The sequence below is a fragment of the Carcharhinus amblyrhynchos genome, chromosome 20 (assembly GCF_965287045.1).
Source record: "Carcharhinus amblyrhynchos chromosome 20, sCarAmb.v2.hapA, whole genome shotgun sequence".
NCBI lineage: Eukaryota > Metazoa > Chordata > Chondrichthyes > Carcharhiniformes > Carcharhinidae > Carcharhinus > Carcharhinus amblyrhynchos.
Window position 1 is genome coordinate 17,396,874 of NC_137343.1, and position 22,690 is coordinate 17,419,563.

General features: G+C 41.3%; 1 protein-coding gene across 1 annotated transcript in view; it reads right to left on the reverse strand.

Annotated features, from left to right (window-relative positions):
* pole (polymerase (DNA directed), epsilon) overlaps positions 1 to 22,690 on the reverse strand; it is a 116,637-nt gene that overhangs the window by 33,173 nt on the left and 60,774 nt on the right. Inside the window, exons 27-34 of the mRNA XM_080208184.1 lie at positions 21,867 to 21,969; positions 20,715 to 20,795; positions 19,405 to 19,527; positions 18,857 to 19,075; positions 10,247 to 10,453; positions 7,765 to 7,908; positions 7,270 to 7,410; positions 5,156 to 5,309 (exon numbers count right to left, since the gene is read on the reverse strand). Coding sequence (XP_080064310.1) covers positions 5,156 to 5,309; positions 7,270 to 7,410; positions 7,765 to 7,908; positions 10,247 to 10,453; positions 18,857 to 19,075; positions 19,405 to 19,527; positions 20,715 to 20,795; positions 21,867 to 21,969 — 1,172 coding nt within the window. The remainder of the gene's footprint in view (positions 1 to 5,155; positions 5,310 to 7,269; positions 7,411 to 7,764; positions 7,909 to 10,246; positions 10,454 to 18,856; positions 19,076 to 19,404; positions 19,528 to 20,714; positions 20,796 to 21,866; positions 21,970 to 22,690) is intronic.

Genomic DNA, 22,690 nt, shown 5'->3' on the forward strand with positions numbered 1-22,690 from the left:
GCTTTTTGTTTCTAAGGAGCCACAAGTTGCTGGTGTTTTGGGTTATTTCAGACCACCAGGTTTGAAGGAGTGCAGTTTATACTCAGGAATAGTTATGCTCGTACTTTTTTTTTACACAGGAATAGTTCCTGCGAGTATAAGTCAACAAATTTTGAAATAGGAATATGTGCAATGGACTTATAAAGAACTCTCGTTATTCTAGACAGATACTATAGGCCCGATTTTACCAACAATTTGCTCCTTCATCAGGTGAAGGAGCGACACTCTGAAAGCTTGCGCTGCCAAATAAATCTGTTGGCCTTTAACCTGGTGTTGTGAGACTACTTACTGTGCCGACCCCTGTCCAACGCTAGCAACTCCACATCAGGATTACATGTTGAGGGAGAGAGCTCCCCACACCCTCACTTAAATTTTGGGGGACACCCTACCTTTGTTTGGCTCGCTTTCCACTCTAAGTTTTTTGAGCCATGGTTCCTACTTAGTATGAATCGGGATTTCCTTCCATCTCCAGGAGGAAGTCTCATATCAGAGCTGTTGGCCAATTGAAGGCCAAGGATCTGTAGCTTTTGTGGCTATTTTAGGAGTCCTGGGAGAAAGGGGAACCATGGATGTCTCCAAATCCTGTTAAGTTACTGGTCTTCCTGGGTTGGCAGGCCAAGAAGATGGGAGGGAAGCTGTTCTCACTTTATGCTGTTCCGAGGTTTCCAAAAGGCTACTAGAAGTTATAAGCTGAGAAGTCAGGGTTTCAATTCTCCAACCAAAGGACTCAGTTCCAATATCACAAACATTAGTCTTTGCTGCATTAAACCTGTGCAAAGGGTTTTTTTGTTTATGGGGACATTTGTTTGAAACATCTTAGATATATTTGTTATCGTGGTTGTTTTGTTTTTGTTTGTAATTGATAAAGGTTATTGCTAATTTTCTTTCCATACAGGTTAATTATATTCTTAAATAAACTTTGTTTGATAAAAGCTTCCCATGGGTCATTTGAATCATACCTAAGGTGAAACATGGCATGCTTCTCCTAGCCAAATTCAAGGTGCAAAACCTATGATCCAGGCGAATTCCATAAAACACCCGAGTTTCTGACCTGAACAATACATACACAATAAGCCTAATTTAGATTTTGTTATTCTGACTTCACTTATTAACTTACAATTCTCCATACTAGTGCTATCTGTCTCTCCCAATATTGTGCGTATCCTGGGATTCCTCTGGAATATTCATTCTTGGTTCCCACACCCCTGCTGAGTTGGTTTAAAGCCTACTTAACAGTATTAGCAAAAGACAAGGAAGTCAGTCCCAGCTCTATTCAGGTACAACCCATCTGGCTTATACAGGTGCCACCTTACACAGAGCCAGCGTCCCAGGATTCTAAAGCCCTCCCTCCTGCACCGTCTGTCCAGTCATGGATTCGTCTGCCTTATCCTTCTATTTCTGAACTCACTTGCATGCGGCACTGAGAGTGAACAAAGAACAAAGAACAAAGAAAATTACAGCCTAGGAACAGGTCCGTCGGCCCTCCAAGCCCGCAATGATCATGCTGCCTGATTTAACTAAAACCCCCCCATGCTTCCAGGGACCATATCCTTCTATTCTCATCTCATTCACGTACTTGTCAAGACACCCCTTAAAAGTCACTACCATATCCGCTTCCACTACCTTCAACAAGTTCCAGGTACCCACCACTCTGTAAAAAATCTGCCCCGCACATCTCTTTTAAACCTTGCCCCTCGCACCTTAAACCTATGCCCCCTAGTAATTGACTCTTCCATCCTGGGAAAAAGCGTCTAACTATACACTCTGTCCATGCCTCTCAATCTTGTAGACTTCTATCAGGTCTCCCCTCAACCTCTGTTGATCCAGTGAGAACAAACCAAGTTTCTTCAACCTCTCCTCATAGCTAATGCCCTCCATGCCAGGCAACATCCTGGTAAATCTTTTCGTACCCTCTCCAAAGCCTCCACATCCTTCTTGTAGTGGGGCAACCAGAATTGAATACTATATTCCAAGTGCAACCTCACTAAGGTTCTATGAAGCATGAACATGACTTGTCAATTTTTAAACTCAATACCCCAGCCAATGAAGGCAAGCATGCCGTATGCCTTCTTGATTACCTTCTCCACACACATTGCCACTTTCAGTGAACTGTGTACAATACAACCAGATCCCTTTGCCTATCAATACTCTTAAGGATTCTGCCATTTACTGTATATTTCCTATTTGTATTAGACCTTCCAAAATGCATTACCTCACATTTGTCCGGATTAAACTCCATCTGCCATTTCTCTGTCCAAGTCTCCAACTGATCTATATCCTGCTGTATCCTCTGATGGTCCTCATCGCTATCCACAAATCCATCAATCTTTGCGTCGTCTGCAAACTTACTAATCAATCCAGTTAGATTTTCCTCCAAATCATTTATAGATATATATTGCAAACTGGAAAGGTCTCAGCACTGATCCCTGAGGAACACCATTCCTCCAGAGATTACTGCATTTGAGGACCTGGTTGCTAATTTCCAATCTAGCTCCCTAAATTCTGTTTACAGAACCACATTCCCATTTCTTACGTCATTGGTACCAAAGCAGACAACAACCTCTGGTTGTTCACTCTCTCCAGAATGTCCCGCAGCCACTATGTGACACCCTTTATTCTGAAATCAGGGAGGCAACATGCCATCCTGAAGTCATGTCTATGGTCACAGAAACACCTGTCTGTTCCCCCAACTAATAAACCTCCTATCAATATTGTTCTTCCTTTCTCCTTGCTTCTCTCCTATATATCTGAGCTCCTTGTGATGCTCCATACTTTCTTTTGTTTAGTTTTAAAATAATCACTGAAATGCTGAGGGCAAACCAGTTTTCAACCAGTATGAGTGAAGATGTTGCTCATGAATCAAAGAGCTCACCAACTAATCATTAAAGTTTTAAAATTCACATGGCTACTTTTGACAATTGTCTTCAGTTACAAATCCGATTAGTGTTATTCCACATGAACTGGAGAGTCAGTTTCTAGACATTTAAGCACCTTTTAGAGCTAAAAAATTTAATTTTGGATGTTTTCTACTCCCTCATGGTAAGATATTTAACAGCCTTACTGCTATTTATCAAGAGACTAATGCCAGTTAGGCAGATACCTGAAAAACAAATACCTTCAATACTGCATTTTAGCAATGTATTAGGTTAAACTTGCATCAGAAGATTCATTAATTTTTAGGAAATAAAATTACAGTCATCACAGTAGTGAAATTGATCATTTATGCAGGAGATTTCCCTCTGGCTGTGGAAAATCCATTTCAATATATCAAGTCTGATTAAATTCACTGCATTTCTTGTGAGTCAATTATCTACATAAAATCTTCAACAGAAAAGATTATGGCTTGGTACTTTGATTCCAGAAGGTATTAGGGCAACGGGCAGCATCTTAGCTTCTGAGCTAAAAGCTCCTGATTCAGGTTCCAAGCTGGTTGAGTATCAATCTGAAAATCCTTCCATAAGGGCAGCACAGTGGTGAGCACTGCTGTCTCACTGCGCCAGGGACCCGGGTTCAATTCTGGCCTTGGGTGGCTATCTGTACGGAACTTGCACATTCTTCTCCAGTCTGTGTGGGTTTCCTTCGGGTGCTCCGGTTTCCTCCCACAGTCCAAAGATGTGCAGGTTAGGTTGACTGGCCATGGTAAATTAACCCGTAGTGTCAGGCGGATTATCAGGGTGAATGTATGGGGTTATGGACTTGGGACCTGGTTGGGATTGTTGTCAGTGCAGGTTTGATGGGCTGAATGGCCTCCTTCTGCACTGTAGGGATTCTATGACTCTCTGACTTCTATGCCAATGGTAGGGGCTAAGAACAGGAGAGATTACTGGTTAGCCATACAATGGAAAGAACGTTGCAGTCTTCAACATTACTATCCATGGCTAAAGACAACAACATGCATGCAAAAGCAACTCAGACCACCTGAAGGAACTGAGACACACCACTACGACTTTGATTCCAAATAAAGACTTCCATCAAAAGCCTGCTAGAAGGCAGGGATAGTTTCTAGAGACAGGATGAGGGCTGGGTAGTGGGTAAAGAAATAGGGCAGGGCAGGCAAGCAGAATCATTTAAGACGCTGAATCAATATAACTACCAAAACAGTATGTGCATTGTACAAGAATTGCTCAAGATCCACAAAGAAACCAGACAGCACTTATCATTACTACTTGCTGTATAGGTATCCATTATAAAACCTACTTAGAGCCAAAGAGTCTTTTATCCTTTCCCTCCTGTACAAAATAGAACAGAACTTCTACTGTAACCTTTCCCGGCTGTCACTGCGTAATTCTGGGCGCCAGACAGATGATTCAACATATCACAGAAAATGCTGGAAAATCTCAGCAGATCTGACAGCACCTGCGAAGAGAAAATAGAGCCAACGTTTCGAGTCAAGGTGACTGTCATTTAGACTTGAAATGTTGGCTCTATTCCCTCTCCACAGATGCTGTCAGATCTGCTACGATTTTCCAGCATTTTCTGTTTTGGTTTTGGACTCCAACCTCCTCAGTATTTTTCATTTGATTCAACACATTCACACAATTTTCCACGTACCAAATACATATTCGAAGGTTTGCAGTTTGCTTACTTTGTCCATCTTCAAAATTGAAATGAATAATCAAATCACTAATTTTTCTTAAATGGTATGAGACACCAAACAAATTAAACCGTACTATAATCTTTATATAAAATGTTGCACTTGAAGTTTGAAGCACTGAGAAAAAAGGAAGAAATATACAAATCTGTGCCTACTCCACTTAGTTTGGGCAATGCTTTCAATTCTATGTTGCATGTAAAATCCATAATTCTAAGTCCAGAATAAAGAAACATTTATCTGCGCATCATACAAGAACGTGCAGTAATAATGAAGAAACCGGATACCATTTACCCACACAAGTTGACAATGTTAAAATAAGTTACCCTCAAACACCAGCACAATGTGCCCTACAACTGCTCTTGTGATGCAATAATGCAATAAATGATAATGTGCATCAGTTTATCATCGATTTGCATGAATTACAAATGATACACACACACACAGTTACACTATTCCTCTCCCAATGCAGAAACATTACAAATCTTACTAAATTATCTGGCATTTTTGAAGATGAGTAATTACCTGGTTCCAGATAATTAAATTGTGCTAATGAGCGCATTTCCAGTTGTTCCAATTCAAAGGTTTCTGCTTCTCGTCCTGCGAGATAGAGTGATAACTGCCTATTGACCATACAGACGCATCCAAGTTGGACGAGGGCACGAAAGAGCAGGGGAACCTAGGGAAAAACATAGGAAGAGTCTGGATAGTAAAATTAACTTTGCTTATCAATACCATAACTAATTGTTAAAATCAACTTGATTGTGATAGTAGCAAGGAATTAGATAAACACTTGAAAGGCTAGGGGTAAACTGGGTTAAAGTAAAGCGCACTGTGATGGAGACCGCACTGGGATAATGATGGGACAGCCTGGCTCTTTTCTCGTGTTGGACAACTAGTACTGCTCGAGTGATTGAATTTTTTTTGTTGCATGACAGCATTCCAAACACAATAGATCATGTTGCCAACAGCTAGCTCCAAATACTTGAATATAGCCCAGAAAAGCTCACTCTAGATACAATTACAGAAATCTCCACTCTTGCAGTCTTGCATGCAGTGCACTACCAACCCATGTTCCTCTATTGAGCACTCCTTTCACACTCCACTGAAGGTCTTGTCAAGATAAGCATGCACTTAGCAGAGGCAAATTCTTACAATCCTATGAAGGTTATATAACATGCAGTGTTTTTGTTTGGACCATACAGAACACTGAATACTAGATCTGGAAACATTGAGTTGGAATTATTAGCCTATCTTTCTCTTTACAAATACTGATTACAGTTTTGAGGCTTTGCAGATATTTTTCTTCATATTGAAAGTGTTCACGTATGCTACCTAGCTCTTCTGGCACACCAATCTATTTGTGCTCGATAGGTGTGTATGATGGTTTGCAAAATTTCAAATCAAAAACTGCAAATTTACTTTCCATAAATCGAAGTGGCTCAAGTCCCACTCAACTCTCAAAATGTTAAAATCTCTTCAATATCAAAGTTTTAAAGATAATCATTACTTGAGATAGCAATTGGAATCAAATTATTTCATTGCTGTATTGAATATTCTACAACATTTGCTGACTTCAAGCAGCTTTCCTTAAAAAGCTAAAGCAGCAAAGAATGTGAGTCCAGAAGGCTCTGTTGCCTGCCCGGTGCCAGGGTTCAGGACATCTGCTCAGGGCTGAAGAGGAACTTGCAGTGGGAGAGGGAAGATCCAGAAGTGGTCCATCCACAGGTAAGAGGTTTTGCATAGAGAATATGAGGAACTATTGCCAAGAGTATGAAAACGAGTGTTGGTCCTCTGGAGAGTAGAAAGGGAGTTAATCGTGGATAATGAAGAAATGGCGGATGAAATAGATAGATATTTGCTTCAGAGGTAGACTGATTCTTGCAGGGCAAGGGAATCAAAGGTTATTAGGGATAGATGGAGAATGTGAAACTCAACACAAACAGATCAGTCATTATCTCATTTAATGGCAGAGCAGACTCAAGGGGTCGAATGATCTAGTTCTCCTGTTTTTCCTTATGTTCATATGTCCATAAAATTGGCACTATTCCAGACATCAGAGCCTAAGAACATAAAAAAAAATCACAGAATACTTGTGGACAACTGGTTGAGTTTTGTCTGAAAATACAGTGATATCAAATGAAAGACGGAACAAGGGATGTAACAAACACAAAGATTAAACTAACTTGCAAAAATTAAACAAGCCTAATTTCTACATAAATAGATGAGCATTCATTACTCAAATCCCCGTTATCTACCAGAATTCTCACAGGACAAAGTGTTGCACGAGACGTTATCGCAATGCACAACATTTTATGCATTGTATCCAATCTTGGTGCTTACAGGATAGGTTCTTTCTATTTTATTGGTTTTAATTTCCAAAACTAGGGCATTGCTATGCCAAAAATGCAAGCAAAATGTTTAATTATCTCCTTAATAAATCCCTTCTGGTGGATAATGGAGTTTGACTACAATACTGTACTTATTTTCCTCTTATCCAACACCTTAAACAGAATGGCACAAATAAGAACTTGTTTAATTGGTTTACATAGTCAGGTTTTGGAGAAAAGCACCAACTGCAAAGCACAAGTTCTAGCTACAATATATAAATTCCATCCATCATCAAAAACTATTCAGACCTGTGTTTCATAGACTCCCTCAATGTCTGGGGCAGAGAGGTCAGCATTAATCTCATTGATGTGCTCTTGGTACATGTCTTCTGGCACGGAATATTCATAGAGGTTGTAAACAATATTGGAACGAGGAAGGATACGGTTAACCTGCGAACATGGAAATAAATTTAAATAAACCAGGGGAAAAAACGTGCTAACATATAAACTAGAAAATTTTCAAGTTGGCAAATAGTTACTTCTCAAACTGTCCAATTAAATAGCAGTTAAATGCACAACATTCTAGACTTGCATACTTCATCTTTTATTGCTTCAGATGGTGATGAATCCTTTGAGTCCATTTTGTTTTGAAAATACGTCACTAAAAACTTGTCCCTCCACTTTATTCAATATTTTCAATTCAAATTGCTGTTTACCATAAAATAGATCTGATACTATACGTGGAAAGGAAGACTTGTTTGGAAAAAAGTGAAGGGGGATGAGGAAGGAATATGCTATACTTACTTTCTTGTAAACAGCACTATCATCTGCCTTAGGGATGCGTTGGTTGACGTAGAACACTCGAGGGATGTTGAGTTTGATGCAATGCAAATCATTGCCAACAACAGCCCACAGTTTGAAGAAACCAGGCTGACTTGTTTCTGCAATCTGAACATTGAGACACCAATTTTACTTAAGGTACTACAAGAGCTTTTCATACCATGATCACACGATTCAACCAAGAATCAAATTTTCTTTTGTTCATTTCATGGGACATAGACTTCATTGACAAGTCCAGTAAGTGGAGCTGAATTCACAACAAGATCAACCATGATCTTATTGAATGGCGGGGCAGGCTTGAGGGGCCAGATAGCCTACTCCTGCTCCTAGTTCTTATGTTCTTCTTTATTCCCACTGCAAACTGCCCTCAGGAAGGCAGTGGTGAGCTGCCTTTTTGAACCATCTGTGTGGCAAAGGCATTCACACAGAACACTGTTAGAGACAGAGTTCCATAATGTTGACCTGGTGGAAAAATAAGGATCCACAGACTAAATTAACTACACAGAAAGGGAGCCAACAGGATGAAAGGTGGGCAGTGGGAAATTATCAACTCGTAATTATCTAGGGGATATTCACAGTAACTTCACTGCAGTGTTAATGTAAGCCTACATGTGACGCACATTGGTATAAACGACATAGGTTTAAAAAAAAGGGTTGCGGTCCTAAAAGTAGAATATAGGGAGCAGGTTGAAAAGTAGGACCTCAAAGGTAGTGATCTCAGGATCTGGCATGTGCTAGTCAGAGTAGAAACAGCAGGATACATAGGATGAATATGTGGCTGAAAGGATGTTGTAAGGATGAGGGTTTAACATGGCAGTTGGATGGGAGCCTTTACAAGGATACAGAGCAGGGGAAATTAAAAACAAGAGGAAAAGACAGTGTGGAGAATAAGGGAAGTAATAGGCAGAGAATTCAAGGGCCAGAGTGAGATAAGGACTGAATAAATAACAGTACCAAAGGGAAAAGAAATGTCAACAGTGCTCACCATGAGGTTTTGTAACTGAATGCTCGGAGCATTCGAAACAAAATGGATGACTTAGTTGCACAGATAGATGTTATGGGATATGATTTAGCTGGCATTACGGAGACATAGCTCCAAGGTGACCAAGGATGGGAACTAAACATTGAGAGCTATTCAGTGTTTAGGAAGGACAGACAGAAAGGAAAAGGTGGCGGAATTGCATTGTTGCTCAAAGATAGTATTGATACAATATTGGGAAAGGATATTAGCATAGGTGATGTGGAATCTGTATGGGTCAAGTTAAGAAACAACAAGGGGCAAAAAACATTGGTGGGGGTGGTATACAGGACCACCAAGCTGTTGTGGTAATGTTGGGAAAAGCATTAGACAGGTGTTAAAAGAACATCTGTGATTATGGGTGACTTCAATCTGCATATAGATTGGGAGAATCAAATTAATCACAGTGCAACAGAGGAGGAATTTATGGAATGCATTCGGGATGGTTTTCTAGAGCAATACATTGAGGAACCAACAAGGGAGTGGGCCATATTGGACAGGGTGGTGTGCAATGAGAAGAGAGCCCGGACCAAAATATAGTATTCTTTGTCAAGGTGGATAGTGATATAGTTGATTCTGAAACCAGGGTCCTGAATCTCAATAAAGGTAACTATGATGCTAAGAGGCATGAATTGGCCATGATGGACTGGGAAACATTACTGAAAGAAAAGACAGTGGATATGCAATGACAGGCATTTAGAGAACAAATAGATGAACTCCAGAAATTGTTTATTCCCGTTTGGCACAAGAGTGGTAAGGGAATTATAGTTAAACCGTGGCTTACAAGGGAAATTAGAGACAGTTTCAGATTCAAGAAAGAATACAAATTGAAAAAGCATTTTAAGTTTAAAATTCAGCAAAGAAGGACCAAGAGATTGATGAAGAAGGGAAAAATAGAGTACGAAAGTAAGCTGGTAGGGAAACATAAAAACTGACAAAAACAAATGTAGGCCCTTACAGTCAGAAACGGGAGAATTCATAATGGGGAATAAAGCAATGGCCAAGGAATTAAATTTGCACTTTGCTTCAATCTTCACAAAGGAAGACATGAATAACATCAGAAGTGCTGAGAGAAACAAGTTTTAGTGAGGTGCTGAAAGAAATGAGCATTAGTACAGAAACGACTTTGGGGAAATTGATGGGCTTGAAGGCAGATAATCTTATGGTCCTGATAATCTTCAACCCAGAGTACTTAAGGAAGTGGCCCTGGAAATAGTAGATCCATTGGTGGTTATTTTCTAAATTCTTTGGACTCTGGACTAGTTCTTACAGATTGGAGGTTGGCTTATTCAAAAAGGGTGGAGTAACCTCCTTCTTTTGGGTCTAATGCAGGGAGTGGTTTTTTCATTCATAGTAAAGTACAATCTTAAATTGTCACAACCCAACAGATCCCAGAGATCCAATTGTAAGAATTTAACAGAACTTTACCTGAACTATTTGCCATGGCATATCTAGAATGGTGCGGGCAGTTCGACGCAAAAAGCTGCTAAGGCTGGTAGTGGGACCACCTCGAATAGCTCTACCTGGTGCAGCTGCCCCATCATCAAGCTTTATCCTTTTTTTGCGGGCCTGTCTTTGTTTTGACTGTAGCTCCCATTTCTTCTTCTGGTATCTCAGCCACACCAACCGTTCGTTCTGGTTCAAAGTTTAATGCAAGATAGGAAGTTAATTTTAAATTAGCAAAATTATGTGAAGTCCTTGGCTGTATTATCAATCTGAATCAAATTCAAACTTCAACTCTGCCAAGAACAAACATACATTCCAATATAAAACATGAACTAATCCCCATCTTGTGTAAACTTGAGAGTCAGCCCATCTGGAACTTCAAGTGAGATGCTGTTTAGTGTATTTCAGGAATAGACATCAGCAGAGTGCATGGTTTCACTGGGCTGTTTGAAAATCAAAGAAACCTGCACGCCAATGAAACTCTAGCTTAAGTGCAGAGAGAGAGCCATTCCAGTAACACTGGAAACAGAAGGAGTTGGAAACACTCAGCAGCATCTCAGGGACAAAAACAGATCTTTCTGTAGAATGTTTTCTCTCCACAACCATTGCTCAATCTAAGTATTGCTAGCATTTTCTGTTTCCATTTCAGGTCTCCAGTACTAACTGAATTTTGCTTTTGTAACAGAAATTCTGGAAATATGGTTTGGAGAAAAAAGAATGGAAAAATATTATGATAGACAATACCTTTCTATAGGTGTCTATAGTTAGTAAGGAAAGTGTAGAAATAAGGGAACAATTTCTAACTTTGATTTTACAGTGTAATGGAACTTATCCAAGACATAAGACAGACAAGAGGACTGTTCATCTGATTTTAACCGCTTTACACAGAACAAGTGCCTCACACTAATCTTAGATCTTAAAATAACAATGTTTAGAAACACAGACTATCAGCGGCAAACAGTTAATGGTAGTTGCAACTGAACAATGAAAAGAATTTCCCGGGAAGAGTAACATCAAATATATGTATAATATTGTCTAACAAAGAACAAGGTTTGTCGAATACACATAGATGGTTGAAGGTTAAACATATAGCTGAGGGTGGCTGTAAGGATATGAACTTATGAGGGCATAGGCATTCATAGTGTTAAATAACTAAAAACATTTTGTTAGAACAGGCAAAAAAAAGGCTTCCTGACTGATGACAATTGATTAATATTCAGCACTACTCAAACCAAAAGATATTGAAGCAGTCCACGTCTGTGTGCAGTAAATCCATATGCAGTAAACAGTCAGGCTTGGGTGATAGGCAGCAAGTAACATTTGCACCACCAAGTATCAGTGACCATCTCCAACAAGACAGAATTGAACCATCTCCCCATGGCATTCAATGGCATCATCATCACTGAATTCCCCACTATCAACATCCTGGGTGACCACTGACCAAAACTGAACTGGACTGGCCACATAAATGCTAATGGCAACAAGAGTAGGTACGAAGCTGAAAATTCTGGGGTGAGTAACTTAACATTCCAGATGCCCACCATCTGGAATGCAGAAGTCAGGAACGTGATGGAATACCATCCACTTGCCAGTTTGATTGTAGCTCCGACAACGCTCAGAAAGCTTAACATTGTTTGGGACAAAGCAGGCTGCTTGATTGCACCCCATCCACCACATCCAACATTTACTGCCTCCATCACTGATAGACAGTGGCAGCAATGTGTACTGCTTGGAAGATGCACTGCAACAACTCACCAAGCCTCTTTCAACAGCACCTTCTAAAACCTCTACAGCTTAAAAGGACGAGGGCAGTAGAGGCATGGGAATACCATCTGTTAGTTCTCTAAGTCACGCACCTTGGAACTATATCGCTGTTCCTTTGACATATTGCTAGGTCAAAATCCTGGAACTACATTGCTAACAGCACAGTGGGCACACCTACACCACATGGACTGTAGTGATTCAAGAAAGCAACTAAGAACATAAGAACATAAGAAATAGGAGCAGGAGTAGGCCATCTAGCCCTTCGAGCCTGTCCCGCCATTCAATAAGATCATGGCTGATCTGTTGTGGCTCAGTTCCACTTTCCCGCCCTCTCCCCATAACCCTTAATCCCCTCTCTTATCAAGAACCCATCAACCCGCTTCTTAAAAATATTTAACGAGGCAGCCTCCACCACTTCAACGGGCAGAGAATTCCAGAGATTCACCACCCTTTGAGTGAAGAAGTTCCTCCTCAACTCCGTTCTAAACCGCCTCCCCTTTATCTTGAGGCTGTGCCCCCTAGTCCTACTGTCTTTTTTGAGCGGGAAGAGTCTCTCCACCTCTATCCTATCCATCCCATTCATCATCTTATACGTCTCAATGAGATCTCCCCTCATTCTTCTAAACTCTAACGAGTACAAGCCTAGTTTATTCAGCCTCTCCTCATAGCTCAATCCCCTCAACTCCGGTATCAGCCTAGTAAACCTCCTCTGCACTCCCTCCAGGGCCAAAACATCCTTGCGCAGGTGCGGCGCCCAAAACTGCACACAGTACTCCAGCTGCGGCCTCACCAATGCCCTATACAGCTGCAGCAAGACCTCCCTACTTTTATATTCAATCCCCCTCGCTATGAAGGCCAGCATCCCATTCGCCTTCCTGACCACCTGCTGCACCTGCAAGCTGGGTTTTTGCGACTCATGCACAAGGACCCCGAGGTCCCTCTGCACCGTCGCCTGCTGCAGTTTTTCGCCACGTAAGTAATAGTCCTTCCTACCATTCTTCCTACCAAAGTGGACCACCTCACACTTGCCAACATTAAATTCCATTTGCCATTTCCTGGCCCATTCGCCCAGCCTATCTAGATCCTTCTGCAGACTCTCCACACCCTCCGCACAATTTGCCTTTCCCCCAATCTTGGTGTCATCAGCAAATTTCGACACCCTGCACTCGGTTCCCTCCTCCAGATCATCTATATAAATGGTAAATAGCTGAGGCCCCAGCACCGACCCCTGGGGCACCCCACTAGTCACCAACCGCCAATCCGAATAGCACCCATTGACCCCCACTCTCTGCCTCCTATTTGACAACCAATCCTCTATCCACGCTAACACCCTACCCCCAACCCCATGTCCCCTGACCTTCTGCAATAACCTCTTGTGAGGTACCTTGTCAAACGCCTTCTGAAAATCCAGAAAGACCACATCCACCGGCTCTCCTCTATCCACTGCCCTAGACACATCCTCATAGAACTCCAGTAAATTTGTCAGACACGACTTCCCTTTAATGAAACCGTGTTGCGTCCGCCCTATCAAGCAATTCCCTTCAAGATGCCTCGCAATTTCCTCCTTAATGACGGATTCTAACATTTTACCTACCACAGACGTTAAACTAACCGGCCTATAATTCCCCGCCTTTTGCCTGGCACCCTTCTTAAACAACGGCGTAACATTAGTCGTTTTCCAATCTTCCGGCACTTCCCCGGAATCCAGCGACGTCTGGAAAATAACCACCAAGGCATCCACTATCACCTCCGCCATTTCTTTCAGAACCCTCGGATGCATTCCATCCGGTCCTGGGGACTTGTCAACAATCAGCCCCTCCAGTCTGTCGAGCACCACCTCTCTAGTAACAGTAATGTCATTAAGACCCTCCATTCCTACCACCTTTCCATCGCTAACACCCGGCAAATTATTCACGTCCTCCTCCGTGAAGACAGAAACAAAAAAGTTATTCAAGACCTTAGCCATAATCCCCATCCCCTACCACTAGCTCCCCTTTCTCATCCTCTAAAGGACCAACGTTCACCCTAGCCAGCCTCTTCCTTTTTATATATTTATAAAAACTCTTGCTATCCTTTTTTATATTAAGTGCTAGCCCAGCCTCATAGCTTCTCCTACCCTCCTTTATCAACTTCTTTGTCAATCTTTGTTGACATTTAAACCTTTCCCAATCCTCTTCTCGCCCACTACTCTTAGCTACTCTAAATTCCTCCGCTTTTAATTTAACACTTTCCTTCACCTCCTTCGTTATCCACGGCTTATTACCTCTCTTCCTACTGTCCTTTTTAACCATCGGAATAAATTTCTGCTGAGCACCAAGAAAGATCTCCTTAAAGATCCTCCACTGCTCCTCAGCAGACCTACCTTCCAACGCACTCCCCCAGTCCACATTCGCCAATTCTTCTCTCATCCTACCATACTCCCCTCTATTCAAACAAAGGACGCGTGTCCGAGAACCCACTTTCTCCTCCTCCATCTGCACCAGAAACTCCACCATACAATGATCACTCTCTCCAAGAGGATCCTTCACCGCAAGGTCCCTAATTCTACCCGCCTCATTACATAGCACCAGATCCAAGATAGCTCGCTCCCTCGTCGGCTCCAACACACACTGTTCAAGGAAATTATCCCGGCAGCATTCCAAGAACTCCTCCTCGAGCCCACCTCGTCCAACATGGGTCGACCAATCAATATGCAGATTGAAATCTCCCATAACTACTGCCGTCCCATTCCTGCACGCCGCACTTATTTGCGTGTTAACAGCCCGCCCCACCTCCAGATCATTATTCGAGGGCCTATAGACGACACCCACCAGCGTCTTCCTCCCTTTGCTGTTCCTAATCTCCACCCACAACGATTCCACGTTCTGCTCTTTGGCTCCGATATCATCCCTTGCTACCACCTTGATACTATCCTTAATCAGCAGAGCTACGCCACCCCCTCTTTCCTCCTGCCTATCCTTCCTAAACACTTGATAGCCCTGTACATTCATCTCCCAGTCCCTGTCACCTTGCAGCCACGTCTCTGTAATGGCCACCAGATCGTATCCATTTGTGTCGATCTGCGCCACCAGCTCATCCACTTTATTCCGAATGCTTCGTGCATTCAGATAAAGCGCTTTCATCCCAGAAATTACCACCTTTTCCTGTTGTCTGTCCCTAACAGCAATTAGAGGTGGGCAGCAAATGCTGAGTTTATGAACAATGTAAACATCCCCCAAAGGATAAAAAGAGGGACGGTGTATGATCACAAATGACCTTGTTATTAAAAAATGAAGTTACTGTTAGAACAGAAAGAATAAATAGCAGCTACAACATTGTCTCTTGACTCACCAGTCCGCAGCAATGTGTTGAGAACTTCTAATATTTGTTGAAATATAATCAAATACAATGTCCTTTTTGCTATTTTTCAGCATTGGGTTTTGCAATTTTGCAATTTAACATCAAGGTTGCTAGTCCACAGGTTTCCATAGATATATTTATCATCATGTTAAAATTGATGAGAATTTTGCTAAAAATCTAGATTTTAAGTACAGTTGGAATTTTTGTTGTCCTCAAGGTCCTGAATTGTGTTATCAACAATGGAAAAAGAAAACAAACCCAGAAAAATGCTGTGCCAAGGCTGAAAAGGAGATAAGGTCAGCCCAAGACCTCAACACAGAACTTGCTGAATCCATGAGTCTCCAGTTTTGGTTTCTCCCCCTGTATAATATCCTTGTGGGTTTGAGTCATTCTCAGTGCAGAAAGGCCAGGCGCAACACCAGACAGTTCTACGTGCATACGTGAGCAGAAGGCACAGTAAATGGCTCATTCCTTTTAGACAAAGGACAACTGCTGCTTGAATACTGAAATGCATCAAGTTTCACTTACGATTAAATAAAATCAAAGCTGACTCCACATTGGTAACATTTGAACACAGTCCAATGGAGCTTCACACTTATTATGCTATGTATACAGGGTCTCCCTGGAAACAAATTTAAACTTTCCACGCAACCTCCAGGCTCCTTTATAGAAAGGTTCCAACCTGGCTCACTCAAATATTAGCTCCTGGCAGACAGTTGCACCAACTGGAATTCACACAGATGATGAGATATGAAAGCACTTTCAAGTTTTTAATATTTTCTGAGATAATACTCCTGATCAAAGTCAGACGTATCAAATTTAGAGATTAAATTCTCAGAAAATGCTGGAAAATCTCAGCAGGTCTGGCAGCATCCGACGTTGAGCTTTGACAAAGGGTCATCTGGACTTGAAACGTTAGCTCTTTTTTCTCCATGCAGGTGCTGCCAGACCTACTAACATTTTCCAACATTTTCTCTTCTGGTTTCAGATTCCAGCATCCGCAGTAATTAATTAAAAGAGAAGATCCTGAGAGGCAGGATTTATGAACATTTGGAGTGGTATAGTATGATCAAGAATAGTCAGCACGGCTTTGTCAAAGGCAGTTCATGCCTTACAAGCCTGATTGAATTTTTTGAGGATGTGTCTGAACACTGATGAAAGAAGAGCAGTAGATGTAGTGTATATGGACTTCAGCAAGGTGTTTGCTAAGGTGCCCCATGCAAGGCTTACTGAGAAAGTGAGGGGGCACGGGATCCAAGGGGACATTGCTTTGTGGATTCAGAACTGGCTTGCCCACAGAAGGCAAAGAGTGGTTGTAGATGGGTTTTTTTCTGCATGGAGGTCGGGTACCAGTGGAGTGCCCCAGGGATCTGTTCTGGGACCCTTGCTCTTTGTGATTTTTATAAGTAAACTGGATGAGGGAGTGGAGGGATGGGTTGGCAAGTTTGCTGGTGACACAAAAGGTTGGAGGTGTTGTGGACAATGTGGAGGGATGTCAGAAGTTGCAGCGAGACATTGATAGGATGCAAGACTGGGCGGAGAAGTGGCAGATGGACTTCAACCCAGATAAGTGTGTGTGGTGATTCATTTTGGCAGGTCAAATAGGATGACAGAATATAATGTTAAGGGTAAGACTCTTGGCAGTGTGGAAGATCAGAAGGATCTTGGGGTCCAGGTTCATAGGGCGCTCAAATCAGCTTCGCAGGTAGAGGCAGTGGTTAAGAAGGCGTATGGTGTACTGCCATTCATCAATTGAGGAATTGAGTTTAAGAGTCAAGAGATAATGTTGCAGCTATATAAGACCCTGGTCAGACCCCACTTGGAGTACTGTGCTCAGTTCTGGTCACCTCATTACAGAAAGGATGTGGAAGTCATAGAAAGGGTGCAGAGGAGATTTACAAGGATGTTGCCTGGATTGGGTGGCATGCCTTAAGAGGACAGGTTGAGTGAGCTCAGTCTTTTCTCCTTGGAGAGACGAAGGATGAGGGGTGACCTGACAGAGGTGTATAAGATGTTGAGAGGTATTGATCAAGTGGATGCTCAGAGGCTTTTTTCCCAGGGCTGAAATGAGGACACAGGTTTAGGGTGCTGGGGAGTAGGTACAAAGGAGATTTCGGGGTAAGTTTTTTACTCAGAGGGTGGTGGGTGCATGGAATCGGCTGCTGACAGAGGTGGTGGAGGCAGATTCGATAAGGTCTTTTAAGAGGCTTTTGGATATGTACATGTAACTTAGTAAGGTAGAGAGTTATAGGTAAGCCCAGTAGGTAGGGACGTGTTCGGCGCAACTTGTGGGCCGAGTTTTTCAATGTTTCTAATTTTATTAAATTCCTTGTCTCTGGGAACCTAGCACATCAAATTATAGTGCAATAAAGTTCATTCTAATCCGATCCTAATTTACTAGAAGGCCGACTATTGCAACAGCATGCAATCTACAGTCCTGGTAATTCAACATTCAAATCCTGAGTAATTCAATTCTATTATGATTTGCTGGTTTATCTGTTAGAAAGGCCTCATTGACAGATTCTAAATCCCAACAATAAGACCTGTTAGCGTGAATAGTTTTGACGTTCATGTGAATGAAAAAGAGCCCTGATATCAACTTCCTATGCAATCCCTCCGCCTCTTTGCACCAACCACCCCCACCCGCAAATATTTCCACCTCCTCAGCTGCCAATACAGCCAACTGAATTTCCTGCGCATATCCTGAAGTGCACATGTTCAAAATTGAAGATTAACCCTGGCCGAAAGGGATATCATGGAAGCCCTGGAAAAAGGTCATATTGGTCCCGGTAAACTTATTTGATTGACATGTCAACCCCTACAAAGCTTGAATTCCTTAAAGGTTTTAATTAATTTTCATTGGAAGAACACTATTCAATTTATTTGCTCTCAAGAGTCACAAGTTCAAACAGTAACTTGCTCAAGGGCCATGTACCAAAAGTCTCCGACATGCAGGTTGGTATCCTATGTTTTGAGATGGTAATTGCCTGCTTCCAATCATGCTGCAGTGACTACCTGCTAAGTGACCCTTTTGTGCTATGCACAAAAGCTACATCTCTTAATAGCACAACGTAAAATAGAGAGAGAAGAGGCTTTACACTCCAGTCATAATAAAACTGCAGCGGCAACAGGACTATGAACAAAGGCCAGGGACAGACTGATTGGAAAATTTGCCAAAGCTTACAGCTGATACATAAGCAGTCACAAACTGTTGTGCTATAAGAAAGTAATTTTCAGATGGATAAAATGGAGGGAGGTTCAGTGACCTATTGTAAATTGTGACATTCCATTCAGATTATTTTAACACGACTTGAGGAAAATCTGCAATCAGGTTTTTGAGAAAATTTAGAAATACTAGTTAAATAGATGTCCAACCTGTCAGCAGGAGACCAGTACATACATGGATGTACAATGGATCTACTGAAAAATGTGACAGCATAATTAAATGTGACAGCAAGTATTAAAGTTACCATTCCAGTTCGCGATTACCTTTGTAGTTCCCAGTGGTGGTGGGGGTCCCAATATCTCTCTCCAAGACTGGGTTAATTCCAGGTCTTGTGATATCTCCTGACTCTCATCATTAATACCACGTCTCCTCTTTGTGCTGATGGGGACAACTGGCTGTCCTTTACGTTTGGAGACACCAAAATCTTCCAGATCACCAATCTCTGCCTGTTGGTCATTTCTTAAATGCTGATTCGATGTCACCTGAAACAGAGAGATTATATTTAGAACAAAATTTAAAAACTGGTTTCAGCTCCACCATATTCTCAACCTAGAGAAACACACACACGAACCAGCCCCTTTGAATCTGAACTAAACAAGTAGTTCCAGCTTCAAGATATTTAATTTCTTAAAGTGATGAAAAGAAAGACGAGGAATCTTAAATTAACCATGTGCTGAAGGTACATAATAGGACCACCACTCTGGGGACATAAAGAAGATAACAATTGGAGAAAAGATCGCATTGACATTTGTAGAACACAAACTGAATGCTCTTGCTTATTAACTAACAACATTAATTGGAGAATACAAACCTGCCTGATTCCAGTGTTAGTGAAGAGTTCATTAATTTTCTTTTGTTTGTAAATATCGTTCTTTTCTAACAGTTTCTTGTGAAGCCAGTCAGGATGCCTGACCCGTGGAACTGGATTCTTCACCTGGAAAGGAATGACACCCATTTGTCCCAAGAAACAACCTTGTGAAATGCTTTACTTCTATTTTTGTGTTCAACATCACGCATTAATATTAAGGAATGGAACAATTTCTATTTTGGACACCTGGTGCGAGCACCAAGCATTTCTCACTGAGGTATTGCACTATATGCAGGGTCCGCTTAATTTAATCAACATGCCTCAGCCTAGACTTGCATCATTTATTGCTTGAATTTGACACTTTTGTACAGCAGCAATCTCATGGTTCGAATGACAATCCATCAAAATAAGGGAAATTGATGCTGAACAAGCAGTCTGCTCCCAGTTTGTGTAAAGACTGCTCAAACATCTCAAGCTGATCTTTTATAACTGACAGGGAGGACTTTTAATCCATTCTACACTTTCTCGTTTCCTTCTCTATGAACGGTATGTTTTGTCTGTATAGCGCGCAAGAAACAATATTTTCAATATATGTTAATATATGTGACAATAATAAATCAAATCAGATTAATTTCAACTGGAGTAGAACACAAGTCTCAAAACCTGAAAGGACCATGTTTAACTTATAGAATCATAGAATCCCTACCATGCAGAAGCAGGCCATTCGGCCCCATCGAGCCTGCAGTGACAGTCTCACCCAGACGCTACCCCGTAACTCCACGTATCTACCAGGCTAATCCCCTGACCCTAAGGGCAACCTGCATACCTTTGGAGTATGTGGGAAGAAACAGGAGCACCCACAGGAAACCCATGCAGACATGGGGAGAACATGCAAACTCCATATAGACAGTCACCAAAGACTGGAATTGAACCAGGGTCCCTGGCACTGTAGTACTAACTACTGTACTACCATGCCAGATCTTACACCAGTCACTAAATATTGCTCATAAGTTGCATAAGGCACAGTCTGTTCTATATTCTGATTAACTGTAGCTTATGAGGACAAATATAGAAGTAGCTGGCTTCAATTTAATACATAAATTCATAATTCCAATAAAAGCTAGCCAGTGTCTACACTGCTTTACTATAAACAGCAATAATAAATTGGCACTTAACTGTGAAAGAATTTGCCCCCTCCCTCTGCCATCATTAACTCTAACCATCACAAGCTTTAAATGTATAAATTTTTAATGTAAATAAATGTAGAATTTCAAGTAATTAGTAAATAAAGCAGGAGAATGAGAAGTACTAACCTGCTGAAGGGCTGCAGGGATGGTGATAATCTTCTGGATGGCGCTGCCAAGTCGCTCAATGTAATAATCCCAGTCCAGAATCTGGAAGAAACAGACTTGTATTGTAATGTAGGTGGACTCTGTCGACAAATTGGGAGGGTGAGTAATTCTATCGGTTGATATTCTTTCCTATCCTTTGCCCAATTTCCTCTTCTGTTTTATTTGCCATGGCAATGTTATCACAAATAATCCCAATTTCTCATCCTTTCTTTATCTCTCTTTTTTACCTGTACTTCCAAAGTATCCATTGCCCTCTTGAGCATTTCAATTGGCTATCCATATCTTTCTGTGACAGTGCTTACAAATTTTTATCCCTTTGGTTTGAGTAAGTTCTCTACATTCTGGTTACATTCCATCTCATTATTCTGGATTATACTGATAGAGAAGCAGTTGTTTCCTTGTCGAATCTTTTCAAGATTTGAAATTTAGCTTACCCCTTAGTCACTTACTCATCACAGGAAAATCTCTTCACCCCAGGAACCATTCTGACAACCTGTCACTGAATATCTACCAAGGCTAGTATGGCTAATAAGAGTGGCTGCAAATACTTCAATAAAGGCTAACCGATGCCCTGTACACCTGTACTAATACTTTCCTTGCTTTTATATTCTATATTGTATGCTAAAACTCAGCAACAATTGTCATTTTGGTATCTGCAAGTTAGCTTTTAATGGCATGCAAGTATCTAGACTCCAAAGGTGTGCTCTCACTTTGGCAAGTTAGCTTTTAATGGCAGGCATGTAGCTAGACTCCAAAGGTATGTTCTCACTTTGGCTGACTGGAATCCAGTCTTTCTTAAGCATGGTGAATTGCCTTACACTTTGAAAGATTGAACTATATTGGCCATCATTCCCCCCACTTATTTAATCTACGTATTTTCAGTTTTCTTTTCATGACAATTTACCATATTTCCTACCTTGATATTGCTCATGTGCAAACTTGGATATACGAGACCTTTAGATATTGAATTCAGCATGTCTAAATTTAACATTAGCAAAATAATTACTTGACAATTACTGAATACTTGGAATAAAAATTCAAAAAGTTAAAAGCTCAAAGTAAATACCTAAAATTAATGTGATAAGGAAGAAAGATTTCTCTAGGGAAACTTACTAATCGAATGTCCAGGTCCTGCAAGGAAGGACTCTTTAACCACTTCCTCAGATAGTGCTTTTTAACACTTGGTTCGGCTTGGAAAATGGCCAGTGGAATTGCTCTGCAAGAGAGAGTAAGTACTGCACTCATATTGCGTCTTTCACATTCTCAAAATGTCCCACAGCATTTTACAACCAATGGATCACAGCTCACTGATCCTACAACAACTGAATATATTATTGGTTTGATTTTAATTGAGGAACATAGGAGTAGGTGGCCATTCAGCCCACTGAGCCTGCTCCACCATTTAATATAATCATGGCTAATTATTCTCACACTATTCCCAATGTTCCTTCATGTCACTGACATTTAGAAATCTGTCAACCTCTGCTTTAAACATATTCAATAACTCAGCTTCCACGGCCCTCAGGGTTCAAGAATTTCAAAGATTCACAACTGTCCAAGTCAAGGTATTTCTTCTCTGGTTCCTAAGTTGCTTCCCTTGTCTGGAAATTTTGTTGCCTGATATATACACCCCATGATGTAGAGATGCCGGCGTCGACTGGGGTAAACACACTATGAAGTCTAACACTAGGGTAAAGTCCAACAGGTTTATTTGGAAGCAAAAGCCACTAACTTTTGGAGTGGTTGCTGCTCCTTCATCGGGTGAGTGGGAGTTCTATTCACAAACAGGGTATATAAAGACAAACTCAATTTACAAAATAATGGTTGGAATGCGAGTCTTTACAGGTAATCAAGTCTCAAAGGTACAATGTGAGCGCAGTGAGCGTTAAACACACGTTAAAGAGATGTGTATTGTCTCCAGACAGGACAGTTGGTGA